At 35.9% G+C, this 15,771-nt stretch overlaps 1 protein-coding gene and 1 long non-coding RNA gene across 4 annotated transcripts in view; both read left to right on the top strand.

The window, feature by feature from the left end:
- LOC146597230 (haloacid dehalogenase-like hydrolase domain-containing 5) overlaps positions 1-12,203 on the top strand; it is a 13,398-nt gene extending 1,195 nt beyond the window's left edge. The window contains exons 1-8 of one of the 3 annotated variants that reach the window (XM_085302419.1): positions 98-280; positions 1,935-2,144; positions 3,139-3,251; positions 4,707-4,800; positions 6,839-6,872; positions 7,669-7,843; positions 9,847-10,035; positions 10,814-12,203. In XM_085302419.1, the coding sequence (XP_085158545.1) occupies positions 134-280; positions 1,935-2,144; positions 3,139-3,251; positions 4,707-4,800; positions 6,839-6,872; positions 7,669-7,843; positions 9,847-10,035; positions 10,814-11,213 (1,362 nt within the window). In that variant the 5' untranslated portion in view covers positions 98-133 and the 3' untranslated portion in view covers positions 11,214-12,203. Of the gene's footprint in view, positions 1-97; positions 281-1,934; positions 2,145-2,353; positions 2,477-3,138; positions 3,252-4,706; positions 4,801-6,838; positions 6,873-7,668; positions 7,844-9,846; positions 10,036-10,813 lie in introns of those variants that run through there. The other 2 variants (XM_085302422.1, XM_085302421.1) reach the window with 2 other exon arrangements.
- Positions 12,204-13,193: 990 nt separating this feature from the next.
- LOC146597229 (uncharacterized) lies at positions 13,194-15,513 on the top strand. The gene is made up of 3 exons (XR_014895529.1): positions 13,194-13,344; positions 14,607-14,724; positions 15,308-15,513. It is a non-coding gene; the product is annotated as an uncharacterized LOC146597229 (long non-coding RNA).
- The last annotated feature ends 258 nt before the right edge of the window (positions 15,514-15,771 follow it).

The following is a 15,771-nucleotide window of genomic DNA, read 5'->3' as shown; positions in this document are numbered from 1 at the left end:
GCCGAAACGGCGCGGGGGGCCGGGCCGGGCCGGGCCGCCGTTGCCGGCGGGGGCGACGGTGCCTGGCGGGGCAGTGCTCCTTCGCGGCCGGAGAAAGGATGAGCTTCGGCTAAGGCGACGGTTCTTGTGCGGGATGCGCTGGGGTTCGCTGCTCAGATACCTTTGCTTTTCTCTCGGTATCTTCAGAAAATTATTTGCTGCGCGCTTGCTCGCTGTAAAATTCGCGTCCTTAGTCTACAACACTTACAGGCAGCAGCGAAATCGGCGTGAAGAACGCTTGGTACGATGGTGCTGCGGTGCTAGCTCAGTAATTTCACATACCTGTTAAATATACARTAGAGCAGGTTTTTTTAAGTCCTTTTTTTTAATCGACGAGCCTGCAATGCTATCTGCAACATTTTTTTAAAATAATCTGTCATTCTTTAACCTGTTGACATACACCTTAGAGAAAATGGTGTGAGAGTTTGGTTTTGTTTTTAAAAAGGGGGTTGATGACTGYATACAGTGTAAGGGGAGGATTTTGAAGGATGTCCTTGAATGTAAAACTTTAAACTGAACAATAAGCAATTGTCCTATTTAAATGTATTGTAACTGATTTTAAATATTGACCGTATTTAATGGAGCTCTCTAGGGGAATATACTCAGAAGGTTCAAATGTAGTTCATACATCAGGATTTTTTAAAAAGCCAGTAGTGAGAGCAACCTTGGCAAGGAGTACATGTACCTCTGGCTACCTCTGCTTTCGCATCCCGCTGGTGGTGGCGGCAGCAGTGTCTATCTGATCAGTGCTGTGCTATATGCAGCTCCAGGAAAAAAGCAGTAGATGAATTAATGATGAGGAACAAAGTGCTGCTTAAATAGCTGAAATGCCCTTCTTAATAGCTGAGAAAAACCATGGGCTCAGCTTCTGTCAGTATGCCCTTTGAAAGAGCGCGAATAGCAAAAGCTGCCCCAGCTCCCCTGGGTTTCTGTCCTGGCTCTGTCCCCAGCATGCTCAGTTCTGGCACTTATTCTGTCACACCTTTTTCAAAATGATGGAAGAGAACCTTAAATCCCAAGAGCCCTGGATTCCACTTATGGCTTGGGAAGGAAGTGGAGTTTAAATTACAGATCCCTTTGGTTTGTCCTTTCCAAACTGATTCAGTAATAGTCTAATTGCTTCACAGTCCTATCTCTCAGTCTCTGCTCCTTAGGCTCCATTAGTCTTGATTTCCTTTTCTGGGTTCATGAAGTCCAGTTCTTTACCTTTTCAAAGAAAGGCAATTGGAAAAATCTTAGCAGCCCAAACAGGGTCTTTATTTAAGCAGGTGTTAACTTGACTAATAGGCATTAGTCTGTCATACACAACCAAGAATCAGCTGAAGTGAGATGCAAGGAGCAACAACATATATTTAGTGATAGTTGATCCGTTACTGGAACAGAAAAATGCAAGTTATCAGCAGGGAAAGTTTTGACAGCTTAACATCCTGTAAGCAGAGAGCTTTCTACAGTATCTGTAATCAAGATCTACCTATTGCTGAAAAAATCATTTATTTTTTAGTAGTAGGCTCTTAGCATTCTTTCAGTTGCAATTACCTGTGAAATGCTCAGATTTGAAGTAAAAGTGGGACTCACTGGCTCAGCAGTGTGTGTTTTATATCTCTTTTACCAGTTTAACACAGTTTGTTCTAGCATTGTGGAACTGCTCATGAGAGAAGGTAGAACTCATGAGGCTGTATGGCTAAGGAAAAGGGAGATATAGACATATTCATATATTACAATATTTACTGTGAAGAAAGGAGTGCTATCAGGCACGTTAAAACATGCAGTAAAAAAGATCCATTTCTTCTTTATGGAACTTGCTTTTTAATTGGTCTTCAGCTATTAGCTCTTATCAAATGTGTAAGGATGGAAATAATTAGTGTACTYCTTTCTTTTCTTTTTTTTCACTACAGCTCAACATACTGCCTTCTTTTGGTTTCCTTTTTGACATTGATGGAGTACTAGTACGAGGAAAGACTCCAATTCCTGCTGCAAAAACAGCCTTTCAAAAGCTAGTTAATTCTCAGGGACAGTTCTTTGTGCCTGTTGTATTTGTCACCAATGCAGGGAATTGCCTTCGCCAGAAAAAAGCTGATCAATTGTCTCATATATTGGGAGTTCCAGTGAGTAGTTTAAAATTCATTAATTTATTTATTCATGTATGGTGTGCTTGTCAAATGTAGTACTGTCCATTAAATACATATGACTACTCAGTTAAACAATTTTTACCATAAATCCTCTGAAATACTTTGATAGAAAGTGCTATAAAAATGAGGAATACTGTCCAAAGCTGTAATTGGTAATGGTATTTCTTTGCAAAATTGTTTTAAAGAGAATAATCATAGCTCTTTCTGAATAAGAAACTGTATGTACCAATGACATGAAACCCTGCTTTAGCAAGCTGAAAGATTTCTGTGATAACATGCGAGACTGGAGCTTCCTGCCTTCCTTTGATGTAAGTGATAAAACCTTATTCGCCTCTGATTTATAGGCTTTGCTGGTGGTAGGACTTCTCTGTTGTTGGGGACTACATTCAAACATTACTGAGATTAAACCATAATTTTGTAGTACCTTTTGTTTCAGTAAAGAGCAGTGGACAAGGACACGTCTACATTACTAAAATGTAATGTATCATGAGTAAAATGACATCTCAGTTACTTCTGGATTTTTTTTTAGATCTGTAAGGTAATAAATAATAACTCATATTATAGTTCCAGCATAATTACTTTACTGTTTTGTACCCATTGCTGGGAKGCAATATGCAAACTAAGAGATAAAGGTCTTGTGATATAACAGAAACAATGCTGCAGTCTAGCAAAGGTACCAGAATTGGACCTAGGACAATTCCAAATCTTCTTTCTTCTATATTTTCTGAATGGATTTGGTTGTTGTGTAAAACTAGTAGAGAAAACCTTGTGTTCTTATTGAACAGAAAAATACTGGAAGCACCTTGTGTTCTTATTGAATAGAGAAATGCTAGAAGCTGGAGCGGATGTTTATATCAATTTGTCAATAATGTGTAATTATGTTTAGTAATTTAAATAATTTGTCATGCCTCTAAGTATCCATATACATAATTTATCTGAAAAACAACACATTTCTTTAAATCCCAAACAGATTTCACAAGACCAAGTGATGATGTCACATAGTCCTCTGCGAATGTTCAAGCGTTATCATGAAAAATGTGTTCTTGTATCTGGGCAAGGACCACTTCTTGATATTGCTCAAGAGTATCCTTTAAGATACTTCTGTTCAAGATTCTTCCTAAATCAAGTTCAGAGGATCCTGTGGATCAAGGGAATACCAAGTATTCCAGCATTAGAAATTCAGTATTAAGCAATGGTAGTTCCTGCTATAATCTCAAGTTTATGTATTAAGAATTCTTAAGTTGTTGTTTTCTTGATACTTGCTAATCACATGTTAGCTTTACTAGCCAGAAGTGCAAGTTCTTTTTTTGTTTTCCTCCTCTCTAAGGCATGAGGCTAGGTAACATTGTTTTAAACCAATGTCTGGAGTAGAACTATGTTTTAAAAAGCTTTGCAACTTCTATGTTAACTACCAAAAAGAACTCTGATGTGATTGTGGTATATAAGCTTTGAGTTTTAATTTAATGACCTTAAATTTTGTATAATCTATCACCTGCTTTCAATAACTCTCTTCTGTAGTCTTTGGTTTATTGGAATTTTAATTTTGATTTAAAGTTGGAATAAATTATAAGTTGGAAAAATTTATATATGTAACTTTTAAGAGCTTTATTTTAAATTAAAGTTGGGTAAAAAGTTACTAAAAAAAACATCCTGAATAGCTCAAAATTCGATTTAGACAAGTTGAGAGAAAAGTACATTACAAGACTGAATACAAAATATAAAAAAATGTATTTCTGTGTTGCAAACTTAAGTGCAGTTAGATAGCACTTCTGTGTAGGATAATTATATTTTAAAATAACTTTACAAATGGCCTGTATTAAATAGCTCTTACTTTTATATGCATTGTAGGAATGAGTTGTATTAGTACCGACTGTAGCATCGTAACTACTTCTTACACCAGCAATCGCTTTTAGTTTGATTGCATCCATTAACTAAGTTTAAATCAGTGGAATGTATTTTCATTTAAGAATACTGCTATGCAAATCAGGAAGATATTTTTCTCTTCTTTTGCACCTCTTTTTAATATGTTTTGATGCTTATCTTAACTGCCTGCAGGACACAAACTTTATTGGGCAGCCTACCATTTAGCAATAGACTGAGCTTTAAAATAATTATTTAACTAGCAATACAATTGCAGCTATGATCGCCTAAAGAAAACAGTTTGTAGGCACAGTATTTTTCCTTCAGACAAGCTTCCCTGTAATTATACGGGATGTTGTCTTATTATTGGGTAGCTTTCCTTTGTGCTTACATAAAGATAATCTTGGAGCGTTGCAAGTGTGTGGGGTGGTTTCTTCCTTTCCATCTCAAATTTTGAACAAAGCTTTCTATATCATTTCTATCTAGAATTTCAGAACATACAGGTCTTCCATTTATAAGTAATGGGATGATCGTCTTTTTACTTCACAAAAAKTCAGTCCATAAATAATTTGCTTTACTTGATAAATGTCATAAGTTAAAATTAATTGCTGAAACTGAAAACTTTTTAAAAATCTTTTAAAGTTAGCAATTCTGTATCCTTAACTGGTACTTTCTCAGTCTGGGTTTCTGTCAACCTATTACCATTGAAACCTTGCGAGAGAAATACCCTTTGCTAGATATGGTTGACCATGACAGAAGACCTAAAATTCTGGTGTGTATTTTGGTTTTCAGATTATTTGCTTATTAGGTGATGTTTGCAATAGAGGCCAACATTTAAACTACAGAGCTAATGCTGTTTCTATGTTGTATTTTGACTTTACCTTTCTCTTCTTCTTTTTTCTTTTTTTTAATCCCAGTGGTAAGTCTTTGTCATAATCTTTGATTTTGTAACTTACTATTATGGAAACTTTACTACAGATACTGAATTTAAAATCTGCTTTGGAAAGCATTTTGGGACGTTTTGGGGAGAATCACTTTTTTCCTCCATGTTGGATTGTCATGGTACTATTTCTAAGCTCTGAGCTTTCTTTGATTGTAAATTAATTGCCTGTAAATAACTAAATTTTCTCCAAAAGACAGCCTTTTTGTTTATTCTATTACTTAAGTATATTTAAATATAACAGACAATTGGTTTATGTAAGCAGTATGATTTCAAGTGAATATTGCAGAATTTCAGAAAGCAGTACCTGTATTTCTTTTTCTTGTATGGGGTGTCAGTCACTTTGTGATTAAAGCACAAAGACTTGTGGAGGTATGGTTTATTTTCAGGTAGACTTAGTATTATTCACCTGCTAGATTTCAACAATTGAGAGAAAGCATATGAAATGGTTGGAAATGTTTACAAGAACTATAGCTATAAAACAGTCTTAGGTAATACAGTCCACATAAAGCATCTGCAGCAGCTGCTTTAGAGAAGAAAAAGTGATATTTGTAAGCAATTCAGACAGCTGCTACATGTAGGGGTATAACACTAGTGTTGTAATGAGAGGTGCAGATACTGCAGGAATTTTAACTGTAACTATTCACATTGCTGATGAAAAACATTGTATTACTTCACTGCAGAACAACAGTAAGGACTGTGTTCCATTTTGTGAAATTTTACTACTTCATTTGTGTACTTGCTGGCTGTCTCCATAGAATCTCAGTAATTAACTGAGTGGGAACTGATCACAAGAAATGGATGTTATCTTTCATTTGATTTTGTTTCCTGATTGCTGAATATCTCTGGAATACTATTGCAGCTGAGTATCAGCTTGTATACCTTGTGTTGTTAAACATAAAACTTTAAGAGCCAGTTAATATGCATTTGTCATCAGTAAATGTTACTTTAAAAACATAATAAAAAGTCATTTTTTTTCCTTTGAAATATTCAAAATCAAACCTATAAAACTTGTTGAACAACCTTAAGTTGCCCCTTCTGCTGAGAAAAGTATGGAGCATAATGAAGTATGAAACTGCATTATTTAAAAATGCAAGTTATTGTCTAAAAGCATACTCTTGCCAAACAAATCTGTGTATTGTATATATTCAGGACCAGTTCCAGAGGTGCCATTAGTATTGTGTTAATGAAGCAGGAAATATTTAAGCCTTAGGATGGTTGTTTTATGGAACCGTCACTAGATAATGTAGACTTTTTCCATGTACAGTCAAGAAAATCTTTGTTGTGGTTCAATGACTCAGTTGTATCACCTTTTGCCTTATAACTACATCTTATTTACTATTCTACATCCATGTAGATGTAGAACTTTAAGAAAATATTAATGTATTTTCACTGAGAGGAATAACGAAGTTCAAACTATTATTTGTGTAGCAGTTTTTATGCAATACATTTTTCTTTCTTAGTAATGCTAAAGAAATATATTTCAGAATATATTTTTCAAATGTCTTGTTAATACTAGAGGCTTGTCTCTTTTTTTTTCCTTTTTTTTAAAAAAAAGCATACCATACTTCATACACCAGTAAATTAAGCAACTGAAGTTTAATAGCTTGTCAGATTTAAGTAGATGTAGGAGCCTTGAGATTGTACAATGCTGTAATTTGTTGCTATATGCCACTCGATTTCACTTCAGAACTTGAAATACACATTTTCTAGTAAAGTGACATCAAGAACTCCAGTAATTACATCAGAATATAGAATGCATTTCCTGTCCGTTGCAGAAGGCAACTGTGAAAGTGATGTTTGAATTTATTCTGCTAAAATAACAGTGGATGTTTAATCTTGTTGAAAACTACTTTTTTTCTTACTGCAGTACCCTTCTACTGTGGAGCTTCCCAAGATTGAGGGTAAGTTATCTTTACTCACTTTGCAACTATCTATTAGCACATGAATTATAATTTATTTTTAGATTACTGGCTACTTTAGAATTCTGTTAGCCAACTTTCTAAAATTTCCTTATTAAGGACATCGATCATTAATGTAGAATGCATGAAATGTGGTAAAAATAGGACTTTTTTTAATGTGTGCACTTTTCAACTATCTGTTTCTGAAGTTTTAGAAGGCAGGTGAGGTCTGTGTTGCTTTTCATTTTCCTTCAACATGTTATTGTTGCCTTCCTTCTGAAAATGAAGAATGAATTGCCATATACTCAGAAATAATTGATTTTGTTCCTATAGTAGTAAGGAGGATCTCTTCAGAGTTGGAGTGCAAGAAACACTCCAACTGTTTTTAAAAAGCTGTGATAGATTATTGCTGGAAACCTGAAGACTACCTAAAAGTAACATCCAAACATTGTTTTAAAATGGATAAATGGCAGTTCTGATGGTTTTTCAATACTGTATATAAATATCATAGAATTTACAAAAGTATGGAAGACAGAAATAGAATTGAGAAGTCTATTTTGCACTGTTTCAGAGCAATCTAGCCAACATAAAAATCAATTTCTTAAACCTGTGGATCTTGCAGTGAAGTCTTGTTATGTCTGAGACTTTCTGTGAATGAGTACGTAATATATTAAAAACATAACTTAATGTGACTATTTTCTCAGTTTATGATTAAAACTAATTGTTTAGTCTTTTAGTGATAAAGACTTGATGCTCTATTAACTAATCCCATAACTATATTTTGTAACTCTTATCATAGCTGTTGTTTTGTTTGGGGAGCCAGTCAGATGGGAAACCAACCTTCAGTTGATAATAGATGTTCTGCTGACAAGTGGCTATCCTGGAAATCCATATCACCATGAAAATTACCCTCATATACCTGTACTTGCTTGTAATATGGATCTGATGTGGGTAGCTGAAGCACAGTCTCCAAGGTAAATGCAATTATAACACATATATAGTATGATATCTTACATTTTTAATCATTGCTTCAGGAAAATAGAAAATCGATATTTTCATACAAGATGTTTGCTGTAGCTTTACAGCTGGTCTGTTTACTCATTCCCCAAAGAAAGATACTACTTTGCCTGAAAGCCTCAGAGTTTCAGTCCAAAGGGGGAAAAAAAAGATAAAATTAAAATAAAAAATTATCAAGGCTAGTGTTGCATTTCATCAGGTCTCCTTTGGTATTCCTCTTCCACCCTACAGCTTCTGGTAGGATGATGAATTGACCCTGTTAGTTAAAAGCAGTGTGTTTTTCAAACTGACACTGTAGTAAATTGTTAAAGGAATATAAGAAAATCCAAACAAAAAAACACAGAACAGGGTGATCCCTAGGTTGTGGGGGTGTTTTGTTTGTTTTATAAAAGGTGTTTTAATTGATTTGTTTCACTCTTTCCCCCGGTCTAAAATTTGGACATACATTGAAATAGAAATTTTTGTCACTATGACTTGATTGCTGGCTTGGTATTACGGAGAAGATCTTGTCAAAGATCCTTATTTAGATGCAAAGAACATCATTAATAGCACACTGGCAAAATATGTATGTTTGGTAGCTTAAGGGTAAGGCAACAAATATGTCTTAAGAAAGATTCATAGTTTCAGGTATGTCCTTTGGGAAAGACTCCATTTTCAAACAGAAATAAAGTTTGATTTTGCTTTGGGTTTGATAGTATGACAGGCTTGCATCTTCCAGCGCTCTTATCTTCTGTATTTGACTATAATGCAGTGCCTGGGCTGTTTTAAGCTGTTGCTAATCATTACTGGAAGTTATTTTATGCTATTTTATATGTTATTCTTAACAAACAGGCTGGAGAGAAGGAGTGAAGTGTTAATTTAAAGCCCTGAAAAGCTAATTCTGTATCACATTCTGTATTCTGTATCACAGTGCTACAACTGCTTCCTTCTCCACAGCTTTTTCTCAACTGATCCTTTTTATTTATTGATGTTTTCTAGGCCACTAGAGGCTTATGTTATTTTATTAGTGCCCCTAATATGTATCCACTGGCTTTTGTTTCTCATTATACTGATTTTTGATGCCTTTAAGCTATAGTTACTAGGTTTAAACAGCTATAAATACTTAACAAGAGCAGCTAGATAACTTCTAATGCATATAGATATTTGTGTAACTTACTGCATATAGACTTGTTGTATAGCTATTTTTTATTCCTAAGGTGGTTTTGATACTTTAGACTTCCTTATTTCTCAAGCATATCTATTATTTCACCCCTAAACCCAAGCCCTGAACTTGTAGTGAAGTCGAACTGCTTTTTATTCCTGAGATTACATCTTCTAAATTGCTATTTTACCGGTTTGGTCAATAACCCATTGTCACTGTTCTTGCCTTGACTGAGTGAGTTATTAAAAGCATGCTTTAAAATTACAGGCTGTTTCTTGATCATCCTTTGCATCTTTTTTTTGAGAGAAACTTATGATTTTTTAAATTTCTATGGTACAGAATGAGTTTTGGTATACTTCTGTTTTTAAGGAGAGATTAATTTTCCTGATTCCAACTTCTCTCTTTCATTTTTTCTTATTTCTTAATTCTGAAATTCAGCTGATTCTGCTAGGTCATTGAACAGAGTAGATTACAGACTACAGGCATTATTTATAAATGCCTCACTTCTTACTTGCATTTAAGAAAACAGCTCAATTTACACTAACAGATCATTATTATACTTTATTTTTAAAATAGACCAGTGTGCTATGCTGTCTCAATTACATGTTTTTGTTACGATCTTTATTGTTCAGCTACTCAGCAGTTCATTTTCAGTGAAAAGGCTGTGGAAATGGTGTATGCCAACTGAGGAAAACTTGATTAAAAACAGGATATTATTTTTTCCCAGAAGTCTGTGGTGGGGTGGGACGGGGGGAGGGGGGGGGAAGGCTTGTGTATTTAATATAATTTGTTTTGTCACAAACCTTTATATTTCTGTAGGTTTGGACATGGAACATTCATGATTTGTTTGGAAAACATTTACAAGAAGATCACTGGCAAAGATCTTAAATATGAAGCCTTAATGGGCAAACCTAGTGAATTGACTTATCAATATGCAGAATACCTTATCAGGGCTCAAGCAGCAGAAAGACAATGGAAACAGCCTATTCAAACTCTTTATGCTGTTGGGTAAGATATAAGTCTAATGAGTATGTCAGGAAACTACTTAAGCCATAGATCTCAGCAAAGAAAAATACACAACTCTTTAATAGTTTGTTTCTAGTATCATTGGGACCACCTAATATTCTAGGCAATATGTTGGATTTTTATGATGTTTTTCAGGCTTACTCTTAATCTTCAAATACTTGCATCTCTAATTTCTGTAGAAGCAGAAGAAGTGGTTTAAATGCTACTAAGATTTTTCCTGTTTTTTTTAATTTTTGAAATAGACTGTGTAAATATTTAACAAATTTTTTTCTTCCTCCTGAGGTTACTGATATAATATCAACAAGCTTTGAGTAGAAAACAGAGCATTAGAGAATGTAGAATTAGATTTGATCTTTGGGGTCATTAAGCTCAGTCATATGCTATTCTTCACGCAGTCACATCATAGAATCCTTTTCATAAACAGCTAAAGCTCTACTGTATTAAGGACTGTTCCAGAATCTCCAAGATGTTTGGAAATATAACAACCTCATTCATGGACTGCTGATACCTATCCTTGAGTCTTCCTCCATCAGCCTGGTTTGCAATTTTCTGTATGGAGAATTACTCAGTTCTGTCATACATCACGGTTAATGAAAATGGTGTGATAAAATGACTGGATTGGACTTCTTTCTGTCTACATACTTCCCCATAAACTTCTGTACAGTGTAAAATAAACTAAACCCATAGAATGTCTTTTATACAATTGAAACTTGCTGATTAAAATTGTCATGCTACCTAAACTCTTTTCTTATATTTCCAGAGATAATCTCATGACTGATGTCTATGGTGCTAATCTTTACAATCGCTATCTTGAAGAGAAGAACTCCAGAAAAACTTCCAAAACACAAATTCAGGCCAAAGTTGCTGGTGGCAGGAGACCTGCCACTCTCACTCAGGATGATGAAATAGAGAACAATTGGGAAAGTGAATTAGCATCTTCTGCTGCTACCTGTTGTAGGTCTGTTCTTGTTTGTACTGGGGTTTACAACCCTCACACGGAGGTAGCTTCTGATACCAGGGAGAACATAACTGACACAGTGTTCCATGGCCACAGAGATTTTCGATTTGATCCTGGTTTAGTAGAACCAGATCATATTGTACCAGATGTTGATGCAGCTGTAGACCTGATTTTCCAGTTGGAGAATTTTGCACCTGGTTGAGATGACAGGATTTCTTACGGGCTTTTCAGTGCTTTGTTTCTCTTCCCCCAAACAATCTGTGCTTTAAAAGCATGCCACAAATTGCTGCTTTCTAAAATTTTTAACTTTTTAACTGTGATATTTTTGAAATACTTAAGTTCTTGCTTTAGTTGCACGTCATTGTTCTCCTATTCATAATTTTTGGTATTCTAATAATTTAACTATCACTTAAATTCTTACATCAGTTCACTCTTCTGTTTGCTGAAAGATATAGCTTCCGTTTTTTTGTGGATCTTAAGCGTAYGAGCTTGTGATGTAGGAGTCATTCACATGATTACAAATTGGCTAGTATGGAGCACGATATGTATAACTTCTTGGTATTCTACAAGTAATAAGCTCTCTTCCAAATATATTGCTTCAAATTAGAGCCAAGTTCAAATATGTTCTGCCTTTTCATACTTGCGTATAATTTTGCAACATTTCTTTTTATCCGTTTTCCCATGTGTTGGGAGCTGCCATTACTTCACTGTGTTTTCTCTCTGATATGTAAAGCTTTAAAGAAATGCCCATAAAAGATGGGGAAGGACGAGTTGTTAACACTATTCTTTTGGAATTGCAGCTCACCTGAACTCAGTCATCTAAGGAAAGTTATCTTTTGTGGCATACCTGGCCTTTTTGTCATTGCCTTTTTACCTAAACTCTTATGAGGAATTTAGAATTTTCATGTGCTTTAGAAAGTATGTTTCAGGCATTTCTGTCAATTGGACTTTTCTACAGAGTGCACATGACAGCTGTTTGGGCAAAAGTGCCTAATATTTTACTTGAAGCTTCTGTAACTGTGGTATTTAACCTGTCCTTAGAGTGACCATCTTGTGGCAATGTTATATGTTTGTYGTAATGGTTTGTGGATTCTATAACTGTTCATTTAAAAAGAAATTATTTTGTTTTATTTTTGTAAAAACATTTTTGTCTGTTTAAAGGATGTCTGAAAATATTTGTATGTTAATTGATTATACTTGTGTGTACAAGTGTACTTTTGATATAAGCTTTGAGCCTGTCCTCTGTTACTTGGCAAAAATAAGCCAATTAAGTGTATTTAAAACCAAAATTACATACATAGAAATATCACTTAACATTACCTTAGGACTAGTCAGCTTTTTCTTTGCAAATTAGAAACTGTACAAGGAAAAATCTGTGGATCTTCAGTATTACTAAGTTCTTGCAGAACTGGCAGAATGCTAGTTTAAATACATTAATAGACACATGGTGACATAAAGTGAAGTGATTTCCTGGCCAGCTTCTTCATTTACTCTTTTGAAATCAAAATCAGGAAAGTGGTCACAGAGAGAGCATCGCTTCAGTGGAAGCAGATTTCTGTTTTCACTGTCCTTTGCAAACCCTCCCAAACCTAGCTCTATTATCAGGATCATTGATTTGTTCATTTGTAATGTTTCATACACAGCTTTCAGCCTGTCTTACTGAATTCAGTAATCTGAGATCAAGGACAGTGTTGGAAGCAGTGTATCTCTTCCTTCAGTGGAAAAAATACTAAAGCAGCCCTGTCTTTCTTGTCTGTCTTATTGTTTCTTTAGCACTCTCCTGTAATATGCCAAATACTTGCCAAGTAGGCCAAATATTTCTAAGTAAAAATTGTAGTTAAGGACTTGTAAGATGTTGGAATTACTAAAGTTCAGTCATTTTAATATTAAAGCATGTTGCAGAGCTCTTTAATTCTGTTATTGGAAGCTGGCTCAGGATGTCAGTAAAGCAAGGAATAAAGATGCGGAGGTTAATGAAGAAAAACAGTAAATGGTTCAATTTCTTTTTTCCAGAACTATTCATGGACATTCACATCTTCAAAAAGTCTACGCAGGAAGTGTGTATATTTTTAAAAAACTTCGTCTGTCATGAGAGTGTAAATGTATATGTAGAAAAATACTGTTCTGTTGATAAGACTACTGTTTTTAACTGAAAGGGAGACAGTTTCCCGAATCACCTTCAGGGTGCGGATATCCCCCCCCCTCCCTCGGAGCGGGGAGGCGGGGCGCCGCGTGCCGCCATCTTGTGTCGCCTCAGCGCGGGCGCCCGGGCGGCGGGCTGAGGGCACCCTCTCCCCTCCCCCTGGCTCGCGGGTGTCCTTGGGTTTTTTCAGGTGAGAAAAGCAATAAAATGCAAAACGCCTGCCCCCGTGCGGTTCTCCGAGGCCTAGGTTGTTTCRGGTTCTCTATATATATTAACTCCCCCTCGGTAAGTAACAGCACGGGCTTGGCGCACCCTGAAGAGCCAAGCTGCTGGAAGGCAGCAGGAGGAGGTGTGCCTGCCTTCGTCGTGCCGTCTCGTTCTCTCCGCCTCCATATCGCGTACGTGCAGTGCGGGAAGGACGTGCGGCTGAAAGGCTCCTGGGCACCCTGGTGTTTTCCCATCAGTTGATTTGTGGAGTGACTGGTATCGCACCTGTGTTTTCTGTGCACTGGATGTTCGGTGCACTCATTTGTTGGCTACTTTTTGTTTAAAAAGATGTTTCCAAATGATATGTGGAAAAAATATTAACCAAGCATTTCACAGAAACATTATACTGAACTTTGACGTTGCCARTCTGAGCTATTTTTCTTCCTCAAAACTAGGATGGAATCTCAACTGAGTAAATTGTTAAAAACAGTTATTTCCAGAGTGCAATGTTTCAGGTCCAGAGCACTATATTTACATGTAGTGACAGAAAGACTTTGCAGTCCACTTTTCTAGCTGGTGAAGATTTGTATTCTGGTGTGCAAAGACACATACATATTGAACACTATACTACTTGCACAGGCTGCTGAAGGTATGCAGACCTGTGCAAGCTTTTCATCCCCTTAATTGACAGAGCTTTCTACATYCCCTGTCTTCTGTTTGCTAGTTAAAAACAGTGCATCTATTTGGTCCTCCAACTAGTTTTACCAGAGATTAAGAGAAGATAAAGAGTGATGTGAGCAACATTACATGAGCAAGGCAGTTGCTGAAAGAGGTGAAAAGATGCTGCTTTCAGCGTCATAATCAGGAAGCCAAAATTATTATTTTTAAACCTAGTGCTAGACTTGTAAGTTTGGTTAGGATCTATTTCTTTTCAAGTTAATATTTTATTCAGTGGTGTCACTTCATATGCTCAATACTCCAGTATGGTCTATATTCAAATCTTTGTGTCTACAAGGATGGATGCTTGGGTGAGGAAATATATCCTGTTCTCAGAACTGAGCCAGCCAGCGCTCTGAGAGTTTCAGAAAAGTGTATTTCTGTGGTCAGTTCTATGAATAAAATAAACCAGTAGTTTCTTAGAATAGCCCAAATGGTAGACAGAAAGCCACCTGACACTCTAGATGAGCTGGGCCAGAATCTCTTGCTGGTCTTGATTAAAAGTTTTTTTTCCTTGTTTCTTGTTAGTCCTGTATGCCTGGCTCAGAATCCAAGGTTGCAGTAAACTCGTCCCTCAGTTTGATGCATGGCTGCAGCAGGTTCTCCTTGTACTCTTTCTGCAGCAGAAACACCACCTGTTGTATGGGTAAGCATGTTTCTTGGAATAAGAAATGGATTTGCTACAGGATTTGAGCCTCATCGCTGGTTTTATGGAAGTATATCTGTGGGTAGGATTTCAGCTACTTTAACAACTAAGTTCCTGATCATAAGAGGAGAAAAAATGTAGTGAACTTTCGCTCTTAAAAAAAAAAAAAAAAAAAAAAAAAATTATTTTTGGAAGGTACAAGCTGCATAATTGAGACCAGTTTACTTCACTGTAAGGAAAAAATTGGGTTATGATGTGTGTAACTATCCTCTTGTATCCAAACTTTTCAGTGTTCCTAGATAATTCAAGAAAAGGTTCCTAGGAACATAAATAATTATATAAATATATGAAGTCCTTTTAAAATGTTTGTTATATAATAAACAATCACACCTGCAATAATTAAGCCAGCTAAACATCACGTAAGTTGTCATGRTGATTTTCCATGGGAAACCTAAGTTAGCAAAGAAGATGTATTACTCCACGTTTTAATTTGTATACCATGCACAGTTACATATGATASTGCAGCACATATCAGAGCAGTGGTTTTTGTTTTGTTTTTATTATTATTTTGTTCTCTTATTAGATTAGCCTGCTAATATTCTCAGTGGTACACRAAGGTGTCCTGGGGAGATTCTGGCCACCCATTACTTGTTCCCACATTAATCAGAGATTTGTGTTCTGTATGTCGTACAGCATTTTGGAACACGTTCCTCAGTGACTTGGAAAGTAGGCTCCAAACTAGTCAGTTGGTCAGTTGTATGGAAATGGGTATGTGTCCTTTCTAGTTTAGAAATAGAGACTTTTTTTTTTTTTTTTTTTTTTTTTAGCAAGACAGATGTATTGTGAGCTTTGTATGAAGCGACGTATGACTTGGTATTGACTTATGCTATTGGTATATTCTGTGAAAGCATACTTAGCTTTTGAAGGCCCTGTGTTGTACTGGGAATATAGAGAGCTGTTCTACATATTATGTTCCAGGACTGTATTATAATAAATGGTGGTATTAACATAAATGAAACCCAACTTGTTACAGCCATGGCATTTACA

The sequence above is a fragment of the Rhea americana genome, unplaced genomic scaffold (genome assembly GCF_003343005.1).
Source record: "Rhea americana isolate MKP2758 unplaced genomic scaffold, rheAme1 scaffold_19, whole genome shotgun sequence".
Lineage (NCBI taxonomy): Eukaryota > Metazoa > Chordata > Aves > Rheiformes > Rheidae > Rhea > Rhea americana.
This window is presented reverse-complemented; position numbering and strand designations above follow the sequence as displayed.